This window comes from Helianthus annuus, chromosome 7 (assembly GCF_002127325.2).
Source record: "Helianthus annuus cultivar XRQ/B chromosome 7, HanXRQr2.0-SUNRISE, whole genome shotgun sequence".
Taxonomy (NCBI): domain Eukaryota; kingdom Viridiplantae; phylum Streptophyta; class Magnoliopsida; order Asterales; family Asteraceae; genus Helianthus; species Helianthus annuus.
The window spans coordinates 115,922,703-115,948,088 of record NC_035439.2 but is presented as its reverse complement, the minus strand read 5'-3'; the positions used below and the strand labels follow the sequence as shown (position 1 = coordinate 115,948,088).

At 35.7% G+C, this 25,386-nt stretch overlaps 3 protein-coding genes across 6 annotated transcripts; 2 read left to right on the top strand and 1 right to left on the bottom strand.

The window, feature by feature from the left end:
- Positions 1-339: 339 nt before the first annotated feature.
- On the top strand, positions 340-3,073 carry LOC110868261 (GDSL esterase/lipase At5g33370). Its single transcript, XM_022117386.2, has 5 exons — positions 340-633; positions 721-848; positions 1,254-1,496; positions 1,571-1,823; positions 2,654-3,073. The coding sequence occupies exons 1-5, from the start codon at positions 381-383 to the stop codon at positions 2,887-2,889; spliced, it is 1,113 nt and encodes a 370-aa protein (XP_021973078.1). The 5' UTR covers positions 340-380; the 3' UTR covers positions 2,890-3,073.
- Positions 3,074-6,816: 3,743 nt separating this feature from the next.
- LOC110868260 (steroid 5-alpha-reductase DET2) lies at positions 6,817-8,415 on the top strand. Its single transcript, XM_022117384.2, has 2 exons — positions 6,817-7,252; positions 7,855-8,415. Exons 1-2 carry the CDS (start codon positions 6,914-6,916, stop codon positions 8,326-8,328), a joined length of 813 nt encoding a protein of 270 aa, XP_021973076.1. The 5' UTR covers positions 6,817-6,913; the 3' UTR covers positions 8,329-8,415.
- Positions 8,416-9,288: 873 nt separating this feature from the next.
- Positions 9,289-23,417, bottom strand: LOC110868259 (ubiquitin carboxyl-terminal hydrolase 12). 4 transcript variants are annotated; one of them, XM_022117383.2, is made up of 32 exons: positions 23,229-23,416; positions 22,846-22,915; positions 22,541-22,688; positions 22,310-22,467; positions 19,596-19,861; positions 19,284-19,502; positions 19,085-19,193; positions 18,889-19,004; positions 18,696-18,794; positions 17,583-17,692; positions 16,674-16,748; positions 16,242-16,320; positions 15,996-16,142; positions 15,821-15,901; positions 15,616-15,735; positions 15,158-15,280; positions 14,472-14,549; positions 14,257-14,345; positions 14,019-14,127; positions 13,867-13,935; positions 13,654-13,764; positions 13,102-13,157; positions 12,833-13,010; positions 12,648-12,749; positions 12,474-12,545; positions 11,724-11,789; positions 11,551-11,616; positions 10,826-10,909; positions 10,596-10,712; positions 10,441-10,515; positions 10,265-10,351; positions 9,289-9,747 (listed from the first exon to the last, which is right to left on the bottom strand). In XM_022117383.2, exons 1-32 carry the CDS (start codon positions 23,256-23,258, stop codon positions 9,706-9,708), a joined length of 3,351 nt encoding a protein of 1,116 aa, XP_021973075.2. In that variant the 5' UTR covers positions 23,259-23,416; the 3' UTR covers positions 9,289-9,705. The 4 variants fall into 4 exon arrangements, with proteins under 4 accessions (XP_021973075.2, XP_035831098.1, XP_021973074.2 ...); XM_035975205.1 differs by having other exon boundaries at positions 10,596-10,709; XM_022117382.2 differs by having other exon boundaries at positions 15,996-16,320; positions 23,229-23,417.
- Positions 23,418-25,386: the final 1,969 nt, after the last annotated feature.

Below are 25,386 nucleotides of genomic sequence, written 5' to 3'. Positions count from 1 at the left end.
CTAGTTTTGTTAATGATCCATCTTAAAATAGATATTTTCGTATTTTTTAGAATAAAAAAATTACTAGGAAAACTGCAATTGCGGTGGAGAGTTAAACTATTGTTTGGTGAATTATGCACCGATTAAAAGAGTAATAATAATGCTACATAATTTACCTCTTGCCATTAAACAACCCAATAAATCCAACCGTCAAATTAAATAAAATAAAATTCAACCACTTTTATTTATTTACCACCTTTAATTTCATTACCATTAGGGGTCCTCAATTATCCCCAAAATTTACTAACCTCATGAATGTGTCCCCATAACCAAAACCCTATAAAACCCCATCAATTGTTTCATCCACAAACCAAACAAACACAACACTCTAGTTCTCACTCATGGCTATGTCTTTATGTACCACAAGTGTTGGTCTCATTTTTACCATATTACTATCATTAACACCTTTTGTTCCTAGAGCCGAAGCCGCACCACGTGCATTTTTCGTGTTCGGGGACTCGTTAGTTGATAGTGGCAACAACAATTACTTGGCCACCACTGCCCGAGCCGATGCACCACCTTATGGTATTGATCACCCGAGCCATCGAGCCACTGGACGGTTCTCCAACGGCTACAATATTCCTGACCTTATCAGTTAAGTTTCATGTTTAATTAACTATATATCACACTAATTGCCTAACGCATTCAAGATATATTAACTTGGCTTATGTTTGACCACAGGTCAACGCATCGGGTCTGAACCCACATTGCCGTACCTGAGCCCCGAGCTCAATGGGCAAAAACTTATCGTTGGGGCCAACTTTGCGTCCGCGGGAATTGGAATACTAAATGACACCGGAATCCAATTTGTAAACTTTTAAATAAGTCGTTTCAATAGTATTCGAGATATATTTGGATTTGATTGTATTATTATATTTATATATTTCGTTTATAATTAAGTAGATAATTTTTAAGTAAATATATAATTATATTAATATAGTAATGCAGTCATACTCAAATATAATACCAATAGCTTCTAGCTATGAATGAGATTTTACTGTATCTTAAATAACTCAATAATCTTTTTATTTAGGAATCTAAATAAAAAGATTCTTAAGTTATCCTGACACAGTAAAATGACTAGAATCCCACTCATAACTAGAAGTTATTGGTAACGGAAAATATCATTCAATAATACTGTTTCAACTACAATTAAACTCAAAACATTCTTATTATCCGGTTAGCATTACATGGTTCATCTTTATTTTTTTCAGGTGAACATAATTCGTGCACCAATGCAACTTGACTACTTTGAACAATACCAACAACGAGTTAGCGCGCTCATAGGAGCACAAAAAACGAGACAACTTGTAAACAATGCGCTAGTGCTCGTGACACTTGGTGGCAATGACTTTGTTAACAACTATTACTTAGTCCCGCTATCTGCTCGCTCGCGTCAATTCAGTCTTCAAGATTATGTTCCTTTTATAATATCCGAATATAGAAAACTTTTATTGGTATGTATTCAAGTTCATATAATCATATACAAGTTTACAACCACAATATTTTTACACATTTTGTGTGAATGTAGAGGCTGTATAACTTGGGGGCAAGGAGGGTGCTAGTGACTGGAACCGGTCCATTAGGGTGCGTGCCAGCCGAACTGGCTCAACATAGTCGAAACGGTGAATGTGCACCCGAGCTTCAAAGGGCTGCATCTTTGTTCAACCCGCAGCTAGACGATATGCTTATTGGTCTTAATAAAGAACTTGGTAGTCATGTGTTTGTTGGTGTAAACACAAGGAAGATGCACAATGATTTCATGAGCAATCCAGGAGCTTATGGTGAGTTTTTATATTTGTTGTGACAATAACTATTTTATGTAAAATCAACCTACGTGTCTGGCGAGCTTCATTTTAAATTTTCACCCATCCTTTAAAAACATTAAATTCCTTTTTTTTATAATAATCATTAATATTAATAAAAAAACTACTTATTTTGATAAAATATCTCTTCGATTTATATTAACAAAAAAACTACTTATTTCAATAAAATATTTCTTTGATTTTATATTATTTGATATAATCAAAAAATTATATTTAAGTATTACAAAATTATGAAAAAAATATATATGTATTTTTTCAAAAAAATATTAGAACTAATTACATGGTTAGTACTTGAGGTTTACTTGTTTTGCCGTTTTGATACCTATTTTTTAGAAATTATACAATTGGTACCAACTTTTACAAATTGTTTCACCATTAATACTGTAGTTGTAGAATTTATGTTAGTACATGTGATGTACTTATGGTGAAATGATTTTTAGAATTTATGTTAGTACATGTGATGTACTCATGGTGAAATGATTTTATAAAAGTTGGTACCAATTGTGTAACTGTCAATAAATAGGTATGAAAGTCGCAAAATAGACAAACCACGGGTACTAACCATGTAATTAATTCAAAATATTATTTATAAATTTAATCTAATAAAAAAATGTATATTACCTAACCACCAAATACCCCACTCGCCCACTTGGTCGACTTCACCCCCCTACAAAAACGTAGGGCCAAAAACGCCCCAACAAAACAGGGTCGGATGTCACACCACCCAAAAAAGGGGTCGGATGGCTCTATTGGGCATGCTCTAAGTAACGTACTTTTTTTGTTTGTAGGGTTTGTCACTTCGAAAATAGCATGTTGCGGACAAGGACCATACAATGGGATCGGACTTTGTACGCCATTGTCTAACGTATGCCCGAACCGGGATGCTTATGCATTTTGGGATGCATTTCATCCATCTGAGAAGGCAAGCAGACTTATTGTAGATCAGATTATGAAGGGAACAACTGAGTACATGAAACCCATGAATCTAAGTACCATTTTGGCTTTAGATTCTAATCAGCTCTAGTTCTAGATACCTATTTTGTGTGTATCTAGAAGAGGATATGATACTGTGTATCTAGAAGAGGATATGATACTCCAAATTTATGTCTTTATTTTCTTGAGTTATGTTTGATCCATATGTGTTATGATCTTAGTTGAGGGTGCTTATTGTTCCTATCTTTTGGGGTTTAATAACTAAGATTAATTAATGATTGGGTTTATTTGATATTAATTATATCATCTTACTCGGTCTCTATCTTTGTTTTTTTTTTTATTCAATTTATATCTGCTCTCTTCTTCTCTTATTTAAATTACGAGGATACAACGGAAATGTAAGGATGATAGATTGGAGAAAAAACAAGTGTTTTTAAGGATAATGTTGTGGTTCCAACAATTTAATTGTTGGCCAAAGCAAAAAGAAAGAAACTAGAGAGAACTTGGAGATTTAGAGATAGTTTTTAGATTAATTTTCTGCATATCATTCTCCAAACCAATAATCCTCTTTTAAAGGAAACAAAATAACTAACACCCCACTACTTCCTAATCCTACGTAAAATGAGAATATGGGTATTCCCACTATCTCTTTATTCACATGCTAATTAACATAAACTTATAAAGAAATTATAAAGAAATTAAACTTATGCATGGAACCAAGGGTGTGGCACATAACATTCCATCCCGCTCAAAACAATCCTTGTCCTCAAGGATGTAATCGGGAGATTCTCAGTAACAGGCAACGGCGGCCGCCACTCGAGTCTTCCGTCCGCATTCGGAGAAGTGTTACGCCATGGCAGTTGCCACTCGATTTTTCCAGTTGCATTTGCATTTGGTCCGGTCTCGATAGATCGCCAAGGTGGGCGCCATTCGCGTCTCCTTCTGACACCATGCGCGAACCCCATGATTGGCTCATCTTCATTCGTTGCAATCTCACATCCTAAGTGAACCCAACTAGTTAAGTGTACTTCAATTGTGGAAATTGCAATTTGAATTTTCATCACGTGAGACTTTGATGCTTCTAGAGGTATTAGATGAAAAGGGTAATGCACCACATTTTTACACCGAAGGGCACGAACAAGTTTGGTGACCGGTGTCGGAGATGAGCATGGTGCAAACAAGCCAAGTGGCGGCGATGGTTTTAATGTAGGTTGTATAGGAGGGGCGGGAACTAGTGTCATGGGTTGGAAGGGTGCAAAAGGTCGAGTTGCCGCTGCGGGTTTTGGGGTTGCAGATTGTTCAAACGCTGGTACAGTTGTAGGTGGATTGAAGTTGGTGGAATTTGGAGTGGCGGTTGTAGGCGGTGTGGTGGCGGAAGGTAACGGCGGCGCTAGAGCGAAAACTGGTGTTGGAGGTGCATTCGTTTTAGGGGCTTCCCACGCTGCTCGAATTGATCGAAACTCGTTGCAAAGGGTTTGCAACTGAGACTCGAGTTTCGCAAGCGATTCGTTCATCCATCGATAGAACTCGGTTTCGGATAGAGTTTGAGCAGCCATAGGTCCGAAGGTGGATCAAGGCGGCTCTGATACCAATTGATATGTACCAATCGGTTGATAGATAATCCGTTGAGTGGATCAAACTCAAAAGAAATTAGTAAGATGCAAGACTTGAGATAACTCTCTTATATTTTTCATTCATAATCCCTAAACGTCAAATGGCTTACACTATAAATACTAAAAAGATAAATAACTACCCACTAACCAACTATCTTGACCCACTATCTATAATTCAAAACATGCTTAATTAATAAATAAACTACATACTAAAATAAAAATAAAACTCGACAACTACCGGCACATAACATTCCCTCCCGCTCAAAACAATCCTTGTCCTCAAGGATGTAATCAGGAGATTCTCAGTAATAGGCCACGGCGGCCGCCACTCGAGTCTTCCGTCCGCATTCGGAGAAGTATTACGCCATGGCAGTTGCCACTCGATTTTTCCGGTTGCATTTGGTGCGGTCTCGATCGATCGCCAAGGTGGGCGCCATTCGCGTCTCCTTCTGACACCATGCGCAAAACCCATGATTGGCTCATCTTCATTCGTTGCAATCTCACATCCTAAGTGAACCCAACTAGTTAAGTGTACTTCAGTTGTGGAAAATGCAATTTGAATTCTCATCACGTGAGACTTTGATGCTTCTAGAGGTATTAGATGAAAAGGGTAATGCACCACATTTTTACACCGAAGGGCACGAACAAGTTTGGTGACCGGTGTCGGAGATGAGCATGGTGCAAACAGGCCAAGTGGTGGCGATGGTTTTAATGTAGGTTGTATAGGAGGGGCAGGAACTTGTTTCATGGGTTGGAAGGGTGCAAAAGGTCGAGTTGCCGCTGCGGGTTTTGGGGTTATAGGTTGTTCAAACGCTGGTACGGTTGTAGGTGGGTTGAAGCTGGTGGAATTTGGAGTGGCGGTTGTTGGCGGTGTGGTGGCGGAAGGTAACGGCGGCGCTATAGCGAAAACTGGTGTTGGAGGTGTATTCGTTTTAGGGGTTTCCCACGCTGTTCGAATCGATCGGAACTCGTTGAGAAGGGTTTGCAACTGAGACTCGAGCTTCGCAAGGGATTCATTCATCCATTGGTAGAACTCGGTTTCGGATAGAGTGAGAGCAACCATGGTCGGGGGGATCACGACGGCTCTGATACCACTGTTGTGGTTCCAACAATTTAATTGTTGGCCAAAGCAAAAAGAAAGAAACTAGAGAGAACTTGGAGATTTAGAGATAGTTTTTAGATTAATTTTCTGCATATCATTCTCCAAACCAATAATCCTCTTTTAAAGGAAACAAAATAACTAACACCCCACTACTTCCTAATCCTACGTAAAATGAGAATATGGGTATTCCCACTATCTCTTTATTCACATGCTAATTAACATAAACTTATAAAGAAATTATAAAGAAATTAAACTTATGCATGGAACCAAGGGTGTGGCACATAACAGATAAATGCAGTGTTGAGAAGGCAACATTTATCCTTAAAAACACTTGGTTTTTCTCGGATCTAGAATCCTTCACAAACATCCTTACATTTTCGTGTCATCATCACATTTAACATTAATTTTTTCATAACCAAATTATCTCTATTACATACGCTATATAAGTTTGTTTCTTGTGATCTCTATCTCATTAAATGACATACAATTTAACAAGCCACATAAATATGAATTTGACAACATAAGCATTCTAGATTTGAACTGATCTTAAAAGTTTAGTATAGATCCATATGGTGAATTTTTTGTATGAGTACTTGAGTAGTTTGCTTGGAAAGGAGAACGATACAAGTAATTTTTTTTTTTTTTTTTTTTGGAGCTACTTACACTTCTAGACGTTTCACATCCTCAAAAGCGAACATATGACAAACCCAACAATGATTTTTAAAGACGAACTTAGCAAGTTCGTTTATTTTTATCCAAGTTCGTTTGCCACACTAGCAAACTCTAAAAACCATTGTCAGACTTGTCATGGGTTCTCTCACAAAGATAGCAATCTTGGAATACCAAAAAAAACACACACACTAGAAGTATCTGGTTTTTTTTCCTAAACACCCCTTTTACTCTTTTGGGTGGGGAATGTTTTGTTGACACTCTAGCTTGATCCTATTTATTTAATTATTCTTTTCTTTAATCATTCACCAATGCATGTGTGAAAAACTAAGGGCGGACCCATATTGATAGCTGGGTTGGTAGACGCATCTTTTGGGGAAAAAAATACTATTTTTTAGACAAAAAAACTCAATCGCACTTCTTGAAAATATGGTTGAACCCCTTATCCGCACTCCCAGAAAATAATTCCTGGGTCTGTTACCGGAAAAAACACGTCCATTCATTTCATTTACCATTTGTCACACACGTACAAAAAGCTAGATCCACTCATTTCACACAAGTACACAACTCTAAACGTACACTTTAAATTCTTAAAACTTGGCACAATCACAAACACAAGTTCAATACTATATTCTAGTACACTCGAACCTTAAAACTTGCACCATAAAACACTTGCCAAACACAAGAGTAGCTAGCATTTAGAGATCTAAACTTCCAAACCCAGAAAAAAAATGGTGATATCATTCTTGCCAACACTCTTATTTCCACCACCATCTTCGTTGTTCGTCACCGCAATGTCGATATTAAGCTGTCTTTCACTCGCACACAGCGGATACATGGAAACCAAAGGCAAACACATCCAGTATTCCAAGTTCTTTAATGTCGCAAACTCGAAGAAACCAACGAAGGATCAAGAAATCAAGTTGGCTAGTAGAAATGGGATGTTGTTACTCTATACACCAGCGTTCCTCGTAGGTCTTGTTTCTTTCGTGGCTTTTCGCGGTCAAGATCTTCGACTCTTAATGGTTGTATCTGCTCTTACCATTCATTTCTTCAAGAGGGTCATTGAGGTAAATTGTTTGAACCGGTCAATTCATGCATGCTGTTTTCACTGCTTCTTTTGTGCATCTACTCTATTAATTCAAGTATATTTTTTACATTATTTTAGAATAGATAAATAAGTATTTATAACTATATAGTATATAAAATGATTAAAAATATTTTGTTGTTATGTATATTTTTTAATGAAATAAAAAATTAGCCTAATGTAACATTTCATGTAAATAAGTGAATACTGTTTTTTATACAAATTATATAAAAATTAGCCTAATGTAACATTTCATGTAAATAAGTGAATACTGTTTTTTATACAAATTATATAAAACAAAATATGTAGATTTAGTGTAAATTAAGAAATTTTAAATACAAATTTAATATTTAATAGAAAATACACTTGTACCTATTGCTTTAAATATAATATGTTTTTTTTTCTCTCCGGTTATAGGTGAATTTTGATCATCTTTTACGCAGTAAGTATATATAATTATACAATTTTTCGTAGTTTTAAGTTGTATATTGACACACCCTCAAGTACTCTTATGTTAATTCAGTGTTAAATTACCATATGCCGATATTTGTCATTTATGCAATTAGTTTTTTTCTCTGTTTTTAGGTGCTTTTAGTTCACAAATATAGCGGTTACATGGCACTTGAAGCTGCAATACCGATCACTTTAAGCTACACCATCTCTACCGCGACAATGATTTACGCGCAATACCTATCCGAAGCATATGTTGAGCCGTTAGTCGATCTCAAATATGTTGGAGCTACGTTGTTCTTGATTGGAATAACCGGAAACTTTTACCATCATTGGATTCTTTCAAATCTAAGAAAGAAGGGTGATAAAGAGTATAAAATCCCAAATGGAGGATTGTTTAATTTGGTCATATGCCCACACTATCTGTTCGAGATTCTAGAGTTCATAGGAATCGCTTGCATATCGCAAACAATGTATTCGGTTTCGTTCACTATTGGCACGATATGCTACTTGATGGGAAGAAGTTTGGCTACAAGAGAATGGTACGTGTTGAAGTTTGGGGAGAAGTTTAACAAGGATGTCAAGGCTCTAATTCCATATATTTTTTAAATATTTTGAGAATGTAATTTATAATAAAGTTGTGTAAGGAATGTATATTGTTTAGTTTTTAGTAAGCAAGAAGACATTTTTTGGTTTGTTGCCATATTGGTTGTGGGCTGAGTCAACTTGACAAAAGTTGATGGTGTGGTATGAATTGTTGTTTTCAACTTTGATATGTTCAAGTACAAAATTAAACAATTTTCATAAGTAATTTAACCATGGCCTTTATTCAAAAGTTATGCTATACATAAAATGTAACATAAACACACGACTTAACAATCCCACCACGATTACAGTCTGTTGAATTGTGCTTTTAATAGATGCAACCAAAGTCCTAGCCGAGATGGATATGCTTAGGTTGTTTTCTTGCAAGCCAATGTTAGGTTTTAAAGTTTATCAAGCACTTCATTCTTTTTTCTTTTTAGCAAGCCTTGGCTCTTTTTTTTTAGAAGCAAGAGATATCCACCAAACAGTAAACGAGATAACGGAAGTTCAAAACCAGGGCACGTAGAACTCAGTGATCCATGGTTTGTGACTTTGTGCTTTGTGTAATACAAATGGAAAGATGGCATTGAGTTGTTCAACAAGATGGTAGAATCCAGATGCTAAAACATACACCATCTTGGTGGATTCACTTTGAAAAGAAGAGAAGATCGAAAAGGCTCCCAAAATGGAGTCAATGTTTCGGAAAGTGGTGAAGGCTGGCCGATGTTGGCCCTTGCGTCAATTTGGTTTACGGGTACTGTTTGCAAGGTAGATTACAGGCCGAGAAGGTGGTGGATCTGATGATTGCCAACAAGCGTGAGCCAAACGTGCATACGTATAACATCATGATCAACGGTTCTTGTAGGAAACAAAGGGGCCTTAAAGGTGTTTGATGATATCACTCAACGAAACCTGGTTGCTAATACACCATCACATACACTATCTTTATCTATGGGCAATCTTGCAACAATGTACAGTTACAGATGATAAAAGTTGAATCAATATGGCATAACACAGAAATCTCATATACCTAGTTTTGTATGATAAAGTCACAATATAGAACGGGTGAATTGAAGTTAAAGAACAACACAAACTATACCTCTATACAACACGAACCCAAAACTTATGCATGGTTGTCTAAAAGATACAGTCGAATAAAAGTTGAGAGGGGGAAATATATAACCTAAACTACATCACCTCAAGGAGGATGCTACACAAAGAAAGAGTATGCGCTTCTATATGATATGATATGATCGGCTACCTTTTTTCACAAAGAATTACACATCTACCAGAAGTTCGATTATGCTTGCATTCTCTTGCTGCTAGGTTCATGTGGTTTGATTCATGCTTTTCCCCCGTACACGTAACTTGCCAATGGCTTCACCATATAATTTCTCTAACTTAGTTGTAGATTCTAACCGGTTTTTCAAATGTGTGACGGTTCTGCACAAACCATTACTCCATGGTTACAACTAATCATTTACAGAAATTTTACACCCGAAACAACTAAGCTGTAAAATGCCATTTTCGTCCCGAGGTTTGGCCACTTTTACAACTTCCATCCAAAAGTTTGTTTTTCTGCATCTGGATCCAAAAGGTTTGAAATCTTTGCCATTTTCATCCGGCTCGACAAGTCCATCCATTTTTCTCCGTGAAGTCAGGGGTATTTTCGTCTTTTTTGTTAACTTAAAGGGCAATTCGATCTTTTGATTACTTGTACATTATGCTAAATGCTTGTACATAAAGTGAAAGAGATCGAATTACCCTTTAAGTTAACAAAAAGACGGAAATGCCCCTGACTTAACAGAGAAAGATGGATGGAATTAACGAGCCGGATGAAAATGGCAAGATTTCAAACCTTTTGGATACATATGTGAAAGAACAAACCTTTGGACGAAAGTCACAAAACTGGCCAAACCTCAGGGACGAAAATGGCATTTTACTCTTATCATATATGTACCTGATTTGCAGCATAAGACCTCTTGGGTGTATTGTCAGAGTGCTCCAATCCCAAATATTGTTCCCAAGCACCATAAACATCTCTTCTCTGAAACCGAAGGGCCGCGTGTATCAAATTAAAGCATACAAACGACTAAATGTTTTGCAACTGTTTTTTTAGAAGGAAAATTTACGGACCTGAAATCGACTAGAGACAATATCCGAGTCCTGAAGGTACGTGGGACGTCCCAAAGACAGGAATGCAAACTTCCACTGAAACGTTATGAAGTTAGAAACCGAAAGCAAAACTGATTAGATAAGACTTATGCGAAAGAAGGGCGTGTAGTGTGTACCTTGGAAAACTCCTCATCTGGAACCTGTAACTTCTTCTGTATCCTTACTTTAACTTCGGCTAATGTCTCACCTTCACGGATTACCAGGAAGAATGGTTCCCCGAAGTTCTGGACCTGCTGTGAAAGCAATATACGTGTAGATATCGACTGTTTAGTATTTGCTACAGTAAAGATAAGCACAGCGATATAAAAATAAATTAATCTGCCATAAACGCAAAGTCGCAAACCACCTGGTTCTGAGTTGTGTCTTTTGTAAAATGGTAAACGTGAATTAGACGGTCCTGAGGACCCAGATCCTTTTCTTCTTCTGGAACCTGTAAGTAAATTAATCTTATAATACTTGCATAAAACAAATCAATATAAAACCAAAAACTTTATGGTCTAATCCCTAAAATAACGGGTTAAGTTATTCTACAAAGACTTCTAATTGTAAGAAGTGTAAGAAGGATTTATAGAGTGACAAGTGTCCAATAACCTAAACTAAACCCACTACATCACCACCCAAAACCTAAACACCCCCCCCCCCCCTCGGGCAACAAAAAAAAAAAAAAAAAAAAACTATACCTCACCAAAAAAAACCCCCAAAAAACCTAACCCCCCCCCCAAAAAAAAAAAATCTAAAAAAAACTAAACACCCACCCCCACCCAAAGACCTAAACCCCCACCCCCCGGTAAAAATAAAAAATAAAAAAAAAAAAAAAAAAAAAAAAAGTTTGGGGTGGGTGATGGGGGAGGGGGTTTAGGTTTTTGGTGGTGGTGGATGTTTATTTTATTTTTTTTTTTTGTGTAATGGGTTTTTTTAGGTTATTGGACACTTGTCACTTTATGAATCCTTCTTACACTTCTTACAATAAGGATCCTTTGTATTTGATCCTAATCCCTAAAATAACATATGAAAAACAAAGTATGGTACATCATTTGAAAAACAAAGTATGGTACATCATTTTATATATACCTCCTCAGCGCGTAACGTCCAGTATTGATCATTGATATTCTCGATTTTTTCATTCAGGGGGAATATCTGCAAATATGGAAACAAGTTTAGAAACAAAATAAATCACATATATGACTGCAAAGACACATAAGACAATTTGTAGTTGTGCAAATGGATACAGAAATATTACATACCTTGTAAATTTTGTGGTAGAAAACCTCAAGTAGGCGAAGTTCTGCATTTGGATTAGACAACTCAACCTGTTCCACAACAGTTAACAATTAACCATGATATAAGTAAGAGAAAATGTGGTAACAAAATAGTACTGGATACTAGCAAATAGAATAAACTATACTAAATTAGAATTAGAGGCAGAAATATTACAATAACCAACTTACATGAACAGTAATTTGACTTTTCCTTTTTTTTTTCTTTTTTGTGTTTTTTTTTGTATACTTTTACCCCTCAACTTTCAGTATTAACACTTACAACCATTTAACTTTCTAAAGACTTTGTAATTGAGTTTTACGTGTTTATTCTTGTGTACGTGTCGGTATAAATTCATGTTGATTTACGTTTCGACGTACATTTTTCCCAGAAATGAGTTGGGTCAAATATAATATGTTCTTATGCTTACTATTATGTATGTTTTCAGTTGGTCTATGTTTTGACATAAATTTTATTTTTTCCGGAAATGAGTCGGGTCAAATATAATATGTTTTCATGCTTATTTTTATGTACGTTTTCAATACTGGTGAACTGGTCTACGTTTTGACGTAAAAAAAATTTCGGAAACGAGTCGGGTCAGATATAATACGTTTTCATTAGACAGTATAAATTCAAGTCACTTTATGTTTCAAGGCCACAGCAACGCAGGGCAATTTACTAGTTTAAAACATATACGAAAAACTACAACATGAAAGAAGATTAGTTTCTACACTTACCTTGGTCTTAAGGTCATTGATGACATCCCCTACTGTGCTTTGCTTTGGCAATCTAATAGTATGTATGACCACCTAGCAATAATTAGTTAAAATAACATGTCAGGAAAAAAAGATTAGAGAATAAACATAAAAGAAAAAACGAGAGTACGAGACTGTCTGTAACTCAGTACTCACTTCATCTTTAGTAGCATGATGAAAGGCAACTTTCAGAGTTTTCAGGCCTTGTAGTTCTGGCAGAGGAATATCCAATACTTCATAATACAAAATATCAGAAGTCTGCAACAAAAATAGAAGACAAAATTAGTAACGATCAGCTTCAATTGAGTAACTCATTGGAAAGCAATGAATAAAACATTAACCTGATTGTAGTGAGCCAGCATGTCGGATAGATGTTCGACTCCACGATACTTGATTGGCTGAGGTTTGGGTTGTTGAGAGTAACAGTTGTGAGATGTAAGCCTGATTTTAGATGGATCGTCTAAGTTTAAATGGCGAGCGAGTCGTTCCACAACGTCATCGTAATTGTTGAGCTTTGACCTGAAATAAATGCACAAAAGTCGAGTCAAGTCAAGCATGAGAACTGGAACTTTGACCAGACTTACAAAGTCAAAAATATTAAGGGACTCACAGTTCCAGAGAAAACTCATCCTCCTTAGGCTTCTCCAGACAACGAAACCGTACAACCTATGCACCATCCAGTATTTAGGTAATGTAACAAATTGGGTTGTAAGGTTTTTCTTAACCATAAACACAGAACAAACAGAAATATTAAAAAGAGTAAAAGGTCATTTTCGTCCCTGAGGTTTGACCAGTTTTGCGACTTTCGTCCAAAGGTATGTTTTTCCGCATCTGGATCCAAAAGGTTTGAAATCTTTGCCGTTTTCATCCGGCTCGATAACTCCATCCATTTTTCTCTCTTAAGCCAGGGGTATTTCCGTCTTTTTTGTTAACTTAAAGGGCAACTCAGTCTTTTTCACTTCATGTAACCTTTTAAGTTAACAAAAAAATACCCATGACTTAACGGAGAAAAATGGATGGGAGTTAACGAGCCGGATGAAAATGGCAAACATTTCAAACCTTTTGGATCCAGATGCGGAAAAACAAACCTTTGGACGAAAGTCGCAAAACTGACCAAACCTCAAGGACGAAAATGGCATTTTACTCAATGTTGATGATATACCTGACGATTGTGAACATACTCCAGAAAAGAGGGAACATCAGGATAACGACATGTTTCTGCATTTTCAACTTTAAGAGGTTTCTGAAAGCAAATGATGTCCCCATCTTCAAGCTATAAAGCCGTAAAAACAAAAAAAAATATGCTTGAAATCAGATACATAAAGTGAAATAATTATATCAGAAAGATTACATATGGTAACAAAAGAAAACATACCTGGCTACCCCTAAAAGTTAGTTTCTTGTCAACATGTTCACACATAACATTGGGCTCAAACTTAATTTCCTGCATGTGAGGGAGAATATGAAGGCTACAGCCAAAAAGATCCACAAAGTTAACAATTTGAAAACAAAATGTGAAAGAAATACCTCGAATAGTTCAATTTCTTCATCAGGTGTGAAGCCAGCCAGTTCATTTAGCTTTGCCAGTATTTCTATCGGCTTTCCAGTAGCCTTCACAAAGAGCCGCCCAACAAACCTGGCATGTTAACGAGATAATTACGGTAATGTACTATTTGAATCCAAAAGGTTGCCCTAATTTGTCTTTAAAGAAGGATTATTCATCATTCATATAATTGATGAATGATAGAAAAGAATAGATGGATACCGAAGTTCTTCCTTCAAAGGATCATAAAGTTTGAAGAAAAGTAGAATCTCATCTTTAGTCTTCTCAGGTGGAGCAATAGGGCGTAGATCCTGCATTGACAAGGAAGACTGTTATGCTTGAAACAAAAGAAGAAAAGGTGTATTTAGTATAGATTACACAATTAGATGTTGGATCATTAACATCTACCAACAGTTCAATAGAAAATAAGTCACCACCTGTCCAACTTCTACTTCCAGAAACAACTTGAGCTCAGCATTGTTAGCCTTGTTTGATACCTCTTTCAAATGTCCAACCTAAAACATAACAAAGTTGGCATGTCAATTGTCACTGGTACTATTATGAATGTGCACATAAAACTATGTGTGTTTGTGTTTATAACTTTATATAGCCCTAAAGAGAGACTACTACAAAATCTAACAAAAAAAGATGCATAGGCCACCTAATCAGGGATTAAAAAGCTTTGTGACTACGGTTTTAGATTTAAAAAACAACCAACTTACAGATAACTTCTGTCGACAGTAGCAGTCTTTTTAAAAAATATTATCCAACATACTGCAGACTACAAATTCTAGCTGTAACTAGTGATGCTGATTTTTCACTTGTTTACACAAAAGCCAGATTTTATTTTATTTTAATTATACTTTAAGAAGGAAACTTTTTACATGTCAACAGGTGGAAGCTCTCCAGGTCAGCTTTTGTATTTATATGATACAGGACCCAAATGAATATCCAACTTATAACTAACAACAATGAATTACTAACAAAGCTTTTTTTGAAATATATATATATATATATATATATTAGCTTTTATCTAATTAGTATTGAATTTGGTATGCAACAAGAAACAGTGATTTAGAACAAAAGAAAAAAATGAAGCAGCATGCTAATAATAGGTACATACAGACTGGGCTTCTTCTTGAGGTGTCAACGGACGATTGGGCCGGTAAGTGTGATTTTGGCGCTTTGCCCATAGCCAGAAACGTTGATATTGCACTGGTATACCCAATTCTTTAGCTACATCTTCCTGAAATTATAATTTGTATGATGAAATATGATTAAATAAGTATCAATATGATGCATACATATTGAAAATCATCTTTGCAAGTACATATACACGTTGAACAATTCAAACATTTGTAGTAATGAATGTAACATTTTTTGTGAGATAACTATGTGTCTGTAAGATAACTTGCTAACGCACGCTAGTTTAATTTTGTTAAATTAAGCAAACAGGCAGGATACATGCACAGTTCAATTCAAGTAAAAATCTAATGCAGCAACCACTGGTTATGATTATAGAAAAAAGTAAGATAATAACGTTAATGAAAAGAAAAATGGAAAAGCAACCAGATATATTACCTTAAAAAGAGCAAAGGGTGTTTGTTTTTGGATACGGAAGCTACGAACTTTGTCATGATCCACTAGATCAAAATAAATATCTTTTCCTATCTGTTCATGAAGGTCCTCATCTCTCGCAACCTAATCATGTTAAATTACAAGGTAGGTCAAAACAGTTTCTGAAAACAATGCAGCAACTCAAAAACGGATTAGTAATTTTTTTTACCTTTATAATAGTATATAAATGAGCCTCTGCTTTCTCCTTTCTTTTTTGCTCCTTTTCTTCTTGTTCTTTTTTCAACCTTATCTGAAAGAGGATTACGCAAGTTTATATGTAGTTCATCGGGTGTGAGAACGAGGGAAGAATTCAATAATTCATATCAGAAGATTAAACACTTTACTCTTAAGTGCTCTGCTATATCCTTCTCGTCCACATTACATATTATTTTCTCCTTGTCACTTTCACGTATATACACAAGCATATATGCATTAGAGTACTTTGTAAATTTAAAAGGAGAGTTATTGAAACCAGGGTTTGCTTGAGGTAACTGTAACACACAAGAGAAGAAATATAGATTCATAATCAGTTGATATAAAATAGTATAGAAACTTTTATATAAACCATAACAAGCTATCAGCAAAGTCACCTCCTCTTCTCCACCATATTGTTCATCCAATGCCCTCTTCATGTCTTCTTTGGTAACACGTTCATCATCAAACTTAAACCTACAGTAAAATCAACTTCTGTAATATCAAAACAAAATATGATAACATATACACAATATAACAGCCCATATAAAAAATATGGAGCTCGTATAAAAACTACGACTTGTATCACACATGGCATGGTGAAACAGTTAAAGAACAACAAACGGGGACCCAAAAAATTGGCTTAGTAAATAGGAAGGTATTAACAGAAAACATCACGGCTGCAAACAAACAAAACATTATCTTCTTTTCAAATCGCTTCTTGCAGAGGAATATGTAGTCAAATTTATAAAGAAAGTATGCATGTAACCCAACACAGATGAAAAACACAAGCTCACAAATAATTGCTGAATGTGATAAAATTTACACACCATTGATCAGAAAGCGTTGGCCGTATATAAGCATAATAATGTCCGCCATGTACCCCACCGCTGTGAACCAACACACTGCACAAAGATGATGTTAGACCAAAATTCATCAGAAAATTAGTATATGTGGAAGATAAATATGAGAAGAGTATCATGTGGGAAAATTTTCTTTCTACCAACAAGATTACAATCCAATTCCCATTAATACTTGACATTCTACTAGCCATGTACCGTCAGATGTGTGTGTAGGGCTGCAAACGAACCGAACGAACACGAACAAAGCCTTGTTCATGTTCGTTTGTTAAAGAAATATATGTGTTCACGAACTGTTCATGAACACTTACGGAACGTGATTTTCTGTCCTTAAGGAAACGAATGTGTTTGTGTTTGTGTTTGTTTGTTAGTTTTAGGCAACGAACGCAAATGAATGTTCATGAACACACATGAAAACAAACTAATGTTCATGAACACAAATGGTAACAAACGAACACAAACAAGCGTTCATGAACATAACATATATATATATAATACACCGATACTTATTAAATATTTTATTTGTCGGAATTTTGAAGTATTTAAATAAAATATAGAAACTAAAAACACAAATGAACTGTCAAACACAAACATACACGTTACCGAACACTCACGAACATATATGAACGAACACGACCTCTGTTCATGTTACTAAACAAACCAACTTTTTCGTTCGTGCTTGTTCATTTATTAAACGAACGAACACAAACGAAGTTCCCGCCGAATGGTTTCACGAAGTGTTCAGCCCTATCTGTGCGTATAGGGTTAGGTTCATCATGAGAAAACCACAAAAAACTTGAAAGCCAATAAAATACTACCAACCAATCAATTTTTCTCTGGTTCTTTTAGTTTTAAGCTTAGTATTGTAAAATATAATACCTGTGAAGAGTGTAAAGGTTGCGTACACTTCTATCTGCTTGTGGTGATAAATATTTCCCATCTTCTCTATCTAGATCCAGTTGCAACGGGAATTCATACCGATCATTTATCTGGACAGTCAAATGTTTACATAAAAAAATCCCAAATGAGATCACTGATTTAGCGATTAGCCTTCTGCTATAATGATCCTCATTGTAAAAGCAAGAATTAACATAAATGTGTTCAGCATTGAGTACAAAACGACAAATATCAGAGTCCTCTTAGGTGAGCTCATTGTAAGGTGTTTGGTCATTCAGATGAGATATGCCCGAGACAGACTAGGAGGGCTCCTAAGGGGCCGGTCACCATTCAGAAGCAACATGATGGGAGCAATAATCGGAAGCAAGTGAATCAATCGGCTGTAGATAAAGATGGGTTTATGGATGTTGATCGTAAGAAAATGGCTAGGAAACCAGGATTTCCTGTAAATAAACAGAAGCAGAAGTTTGAATATAGGCCACTTGGTCCCAAACCACATGGGGGGACTAACTCATCGGCTACTCCATCTAGTGTCATATCCAAAAATCCGTTTGATGTTTTAAGGAAAGATGGAGTGCATTCAGGCAAACTAGCGAGGCTCACGAGGACCAGCTGGACTCGGAAGATGAGGAGGTTCGCGAAGGCTATAATGAAGCAAATGTTTTTAAGACTTCTTCGTCTGCGAGAGTAGAGGCGAGCACATCCTCCACAAAGTTCTCCAATGGATAGTTTGTCTCTGGTCCGTGCTAAGGGGCTGCCGATTGGTGGCAACTTCATTTTTGATGATGGTGGATGATGTTTTGGTTTTATTTTATTTTGTATTGTCTACTAGATATCGTTATGTGATGTAGTAGGCTAGGTTAAGTGTTGGAATAGGTTTTTGTTTGTTTGGCTTACATATATGGGGCATGTCCTATATATGAACTAGTGTGGAACTCTCCTCACTACTTGTACTTAATTTGCGGTTTTTAATAGAATCACCGGGGTAACCCTTTACCCAAAAAAAAAACGACAAATATCATACGTTGAACTTGAATCAAACTCAAAAGTCATTATATATACAGCAAAATAAAGCTATTATTATGACTGACTAACCTTCACCATAGTGTCTCGCATGAAATCATATTCGAAACGTTTTAACTGGAGTTGAAGAACAGGTGGGAAATCGATGAACAGTACTCCCTTCTTTGCATCCTGAAAGGTCATATTAGATAGTTTATTAGTAGGTGGTAATGATAATAATGTAGTTCAGCATGATATTTGTAACACATGTTGTTCAGCATCCAACCTGTAACCCATGTTGTTCAGCATGATATTTGTTGTCACCTTCAAGCCTTTCTACTTCAACATACTTGTCAAATGAGGCATACACATCTCGGCAACCTTTGACATCAAGCTGAAGATCTGACACAATATATAGATTAGTAAGAAATCAGAAGTCCTTAAAAAAATTGTCATTCTTAACATTTAAGTGAGATTTTTACCATAAAAAGACTCCTTTCTTGTTGATTTGTAGTCAACATTTATACATTCAATATAATTCATATGGTGTCCTTCAAATAACTGCTGAATCGTACCCTCCACAACTGTTCCCTGTCACAAGAAAAAAGTGTACATAAGTATGTATTCATTCATCAAGAATAAACAATATTCAAGTTTGGTAACTAAAAAATAACTCTATACCTTCATTTTGTCTTCAAGTTTCTCACATAAAACTCGATTTAGTTCTTGAACATCATGTTGCATAAAAGAATCATATGTATCCCAGCCAAAAGACTTGGTCAACTCTTTTGTGGCGACACTTGTGTCACTATACTGAAGCTTATAAAATAAACTCTGTAAAGCAAGAGGAATGCTCCCTGATGGCATATCATTTTCCGTTGTTGGCATGTGATACACAGCCTGAATAAACAAGGTATGATGTAAACGTTTTTCATCAAATCTTATATGTGATTAACTGATTGATTGATAATTGATTGTAGTAAGATTACCAACCTTCCTGAAATAAGGTATATGGTATAATGTCTGTAGCAGGGAGTTCATGTAGCAAGTAGCACCTTGGTTTTTAAGGCCAACGTAACCAGTCTCCTTCTTTGAATCATGTGACCAGTAGTCAACAACCTTCCGGACAGTCACGTCAGCTTCAACTATGCATGTGTCATTCAGAAGATAGCCTTTGCTGGGATCATAAAGTTCGCTTAGAGGCATAAATGAAGTGAAACCCCAATCGCTCTCTCGTGAATTAAACTGATGTTGGGTATCTGTGGGATGAAGATATGACCAAATATCAATATATTACATGCCAAGCGATGTAGAAAATAAAAGAACAAAAGATAATAATAAAATAAAACAAACTGCGAAGTGAGAACATCTGAAATAATTATAATAATTATTATTATGTTCTTGAATATTACAGCATGCCACTGGTGATAAATTGATAAGAAGTGTTCACCGAATCTGATTTTTTTAATGTACAATAATTTATGCCATATCAGAATATAAGAAAATTAAACATAAATAGATATTATATGTATGAATTGTATGAATGAATCATAAATAAACCTCATACAGAACGATAACATATTATTATCCCCATTCATTAATAAAAGCTTTTAGGACCAGAATTATTGTACACAGATATTCTTTGTTAATAGGTAAACCTAGCAGTCTAGCACATGCAGTAGGTTCTTTTCCTGATATCAACCTACAAAGTCAGTTTCGAACATGCGGACCATCAATGATCCACAAAATGCATTTCTGTCATCAGTGGTAATAAATGGTGTCTTCTCCGGCTAGAAAGAATTTACAGTCATGTGGTTCAAGTTGGTCCATCTATAATGTCGTTGTGCATGAAGGTCTAACATGTTATGTAGGCTATGATTATCTTGACCATATGTAGCTAAATGGGGGCACTTAAAGCACTTGACATTATTAGCCACAGTTCCATAACTTCCTTTTCCCTTTTATTGAGTGTACTCACTGTTATGTGTACGCTCTCACTCCTACAAGAAAATGGGTAAAAATACTAATTTTCCCTTTAAGACTTCTAAAAGCTGCAAAAATAGCCCCTCGTTGCATTAACACAACCCTCTAGATGCAAAACAAGCTGCAAAAAGGAGCTTCATCCTCACATGGTTGATGGTTCTCGCAACAACCAATGAATACATCAAAAGATTCAACACATACACATACATACTGGTTTACCAAACGCTTCCATTTTCTCGACATGTTATAAAATGCCAGAGGTGCTTCTACATGGCATGGCATACGTACAAAACACGTCCAGAGGGTTTTTAACTTCCCAGTTATTTTCATTGAAATAGCTCCTGATATATATGAGAGATGTTTAAACTCACATATCAAACAGATTACTTATTGGCCAACAGAAGTTGGACCAAAAGCCTCAATCACCAAGGAGAAACTAGTTGGTTGGGCCCTTGAAGTACGGTGCACCTAACATCATTCAGGACATTCGGAAATCATTTATGCCATGCTAAGAATAGAAGAGCTGTCTTCTTTAATGGTTCATCCAATCTATGCTCAAATGGCACTTTCACATGAGTGAAAGTCTATTTGTATCCCTGAATTTACAGCGATTATAGTAACATTACAACGAATCAAAACGAGAAGTAAACATCCCAATCCGTATCCGTCCAGCAAAACTATAAAATCTGTTCTTTATCATAGGTGGCTACCCTAGCCAAACTACAGTAACTTTCTGCAGAAATGATGAGAATTTACCCATCATAAAGCATCATATGTGGACCAGGGGAAACAAGGAATTTAGTTAGGTACTTATTAGACACTTGTCTGAGCAACTGCTACAAATATACCATAGCAATGTCAGCCAGATGGGAAAAAAAGCTGATGTGTACTCTGAAACATACATGTGATATGTGCAAAAACCTTTAAATATGTGTGGATCTTTTTCTATACAAAACAGCCAACAAATTGCCGGAAGTGGACAATAGCGACAAATAGCGATAAGCTGATAAGGTACCTATATGCTACATAGTGAATAGCAATAAATAGCCGGCGGCTATCTTATAAATAGCGATACACTAGAAAACAAATTTAAAAATATATATGTATGTTATATCAAAATACCCTGGTATATATGCTATTTTACATGTATATTCAACAAAAACCTAAAATCCAGCTATTTTATAGCTATATTTAATTGCTATTTATACTAACAAAAACAAATAAAGATAAATTGTAGCTATTATCGCTATCTATCGCTAAAACCTAATAGTGAGCCTAGACCTATACGCTACGTAGCGCGCTATAGCGATCGCTACGCTCATTATTGACAACTATAGACATGTGATGTCATAACCACCAAAACAAACAAAATAATTACTCACATACTAAGTATATGAACAAAACACAATAATACCAAAGGACCAAACTTCATGACTGAACATAGTATGTCATTTCTTTAGTATGCTGTGCAGGCCCATTAGAGCAAACAGATTGCTATTATCAATGAGCCTGTCTACATAGACAGTCATTACAGAATGCATTTGTTGACTAATTAACAACTTAAATTGATTTAAAGATGTTGTATATATAAGATTTGAAAGCTGAGCTTGTTTAATGTGCTGCTTAGCCTTTATGGTATTTTATCTACATAAAGAGTATCCAGAAAGAAAGAAAAATCTACGGAAATCTGCTTCACAGAAAGAACACTATAATAAAAGGTTTACCTTTTCTAACAGTGAACTTGTTATGAATTTGATTAACCACAGCTAAGCTAAACTGAGCATATCTACTCCAACCATATGGCAGCGTCGATGAATCCGCAACATCAAGGTACATTGACAGATGGTCGACATTGTTTCCTTTAGGAAATATAAGAACACGCCTGCCCACGCAAAACACCATTTCATAAGCTAAAATCACAACCAATTACATCAAAAACCAAACGATCAACATACCATTTATATCCTCCAACAAAGAACACGTCCGAGTACAACTTCTTTGAATTCAACCTAGAAAAATTCTCTATAGTCCACGTAAACCGCGCCGACGGCGGATCGTCAACAGTCGGCGCATCAACGACATTGGGAGCTTCAGCTGGTGTAGCTGACACAAACAATATCACAATCATGTTTATAAGGCTTGCAAAACAAAACAAAACAAAACATAACGAGCAATCGAGCATAACAAGCACCGCAATTCATTGTAGCAAATTCAATAAAACTAAAGAATCCGGAAGCATAATATCATGAATATCCAATACCTTCCATCGGTTGAGGACCTTCCGGAGCAACGAAATCTGAATGTGGAACTAGCATCTCATCCTCCTCAGCCTGCAACATTAAATAAACAAAATACACAAATTAGATCTGGAAATCTGACACAATTGTTCAAAAGTTCCAGATCAACGAAAATTAAAAACCCTAGAAATGAACAATTCCCCCAAAACCATAACATAACCAAAATAAAACAAAATCGAAGCCACTTAACATCAAATTAACATATTAGAAACGATCGGTAACGAGATCACAGCTGGATAAGCGAATAAAGTGAGTAAGAAGAAGCTAGTAGAAACAGTAGGTTAGATAGATAGAGATAGAAACAGAAACATGTGTGTGAAATAATAAGTGAGATGTGTATACATACATCGATGGGAGGAGGAGTCATGAGAGTCATCGGCGGAGATTGGTGGCTGAAATTGAAATCGGAAAAATTGAGGGGGACACTGTAGAAAACGCGATAGAGATTGATATAAAAGAGGTGTTGGTGTTGTGTTGGCTCACTAGATTTTAGACATGACGGAGGGTAGTTTTGGGATCCATGACCGGTAAAATGATACATAGGGTGGTTTCATTTCAATAAATAGGGTGGTTTCATATAAGGCTAGGCGGTATGGTTTCGGTGATTATACGCGGGGATAGCATTCACCAATCGATGAACTACACCGGGTGATTGAGTTAGGGTGTTTGAGTAGGAGAGAAGGAGAGAAATCGGTGAATAGTCACCGAAGGTGGAGAAGAGTGATGGAGGAGAGAGAGAGGAGAGAACAACCAATCAAAAAATATATAACTCAAACACCCTAGAGTGATTAACCATACCTAGGTAGCGTTTGGTATGAAGGAATGAAAGGTGGAATGGAATGGATCATTTTGATAGAATGAAAATAAACATGTTTGGTTATCATTGATAATGGAATGGAGCATTCCAAGGGAATGTAACTCCTTCCAAATATAACAATTTCCATTCCTTGGTATGTAGGTGTTTTTTTTCCATTCCTTCAAGGAATGGAAAGAAATATGTTGTTACTATTATTATTATTATTATTATTATTATTATTATTATTATTATTATTATTATTATTATACTTTTATTTGTATTTATATTTATATTTATTAATGTTCATACTAATATTAATATATATGAAAAATCTATTATTAATTTTTTATCATTAATATATTATTATTATTATTATTATTATTATTATTGAGTCAATTATATTTTTGTCGCTTTAATACAGTTGTGTTTACTTCATTTTTTTTTTGTTTATCAAATTGTACAAAGTAATGATTTATTCTATTCATATATGAGTAACCAAACATCACAATGGAATGAAATGATCCATTTCATTCCGTTGTCCATTCCATTACCTCATCCATTCTATTCTCTCATCTATTCCATTACCCCATACCAAACAGACCCCTAGTGATTGAGTGTAAAATGGGGAGTGGAATGGGGAGTTGACATGGCATAATATTGTTGGGTAGAGAATCACTCAATCACCCTAGAGTGATTAACCATACCCCCACCCTAACGATGGGTAAATTACACTTTTCGTCCTTTATGTTTGTACTGGATTACAACGGATAGCCTTTAACTTCAATAATTACAGTCACAACCCTTTATTTGCAAAACTTGTTACACTATACGTCTTTTAGTACTAACCAGATTAAAATTTTCAGTTAAGTTTATTCACTTAAGGGTACTTTGGTCAATTCATGCTTTTATTTAAATGTTTAATAGATAAAACAAAAAAATTTGCATACACTCTTTTCTTCCCCAATTTCATAACCACCACCTCATCCTGCCACCGCCTCATCCTGCCGCCACCACCACCACATCCTGCCCTACCACCTCTCTGGCGGCCCACTGTCTCCATTAAACCACAGGCCATCAACTCTCCGATTATCTCACCACCACATCCTCCATATCTCGATTAAACCACATACCCAAGAGTATTATCTGATTGAAGTTATGCTATCTTTATCTCAGGTATCTTAAGCTTCTTCATATCTCTCAGGTATCTGATTGAAGTTATGCTATCTTTATCACTTAATAAATAATATATTTACATATTATTTAACCTACTTTCTTAATTAGGTTTCAATTTGATAAGTATTACTTAGTATCTCTAGTCTTCACGTTTATATGAAATGTTACTTCCTTTTAATGGTCTGATAAAATTTATATGACTCCGAAGATGATTCTGATGATTCAATGGATGACGACGAGTCTGAAGAGGAAAAGGTAATTACTTTTTGAGTGTTGCCTTTATTCTCGATAAATTATTACCGTGTTTCACTGTCTCCATTAAACTACAGACCCAAGAGTATTATTTGGATTCTTCCTCTAAGAGAAGAAATAGTCTTGATAGGTCTAATTCTTTTAGAAGAATGGTTGTTGTTGTTGTTGTTGCAAAATTGGATGATCAAATGTAAAGGTGAATGTGAATCCAGTGGTTTCAAACACTAAAGTGTCACCTGCTACAATTGATTACAGTGGTGGAGGTGGTTGATTTATGTAGTGG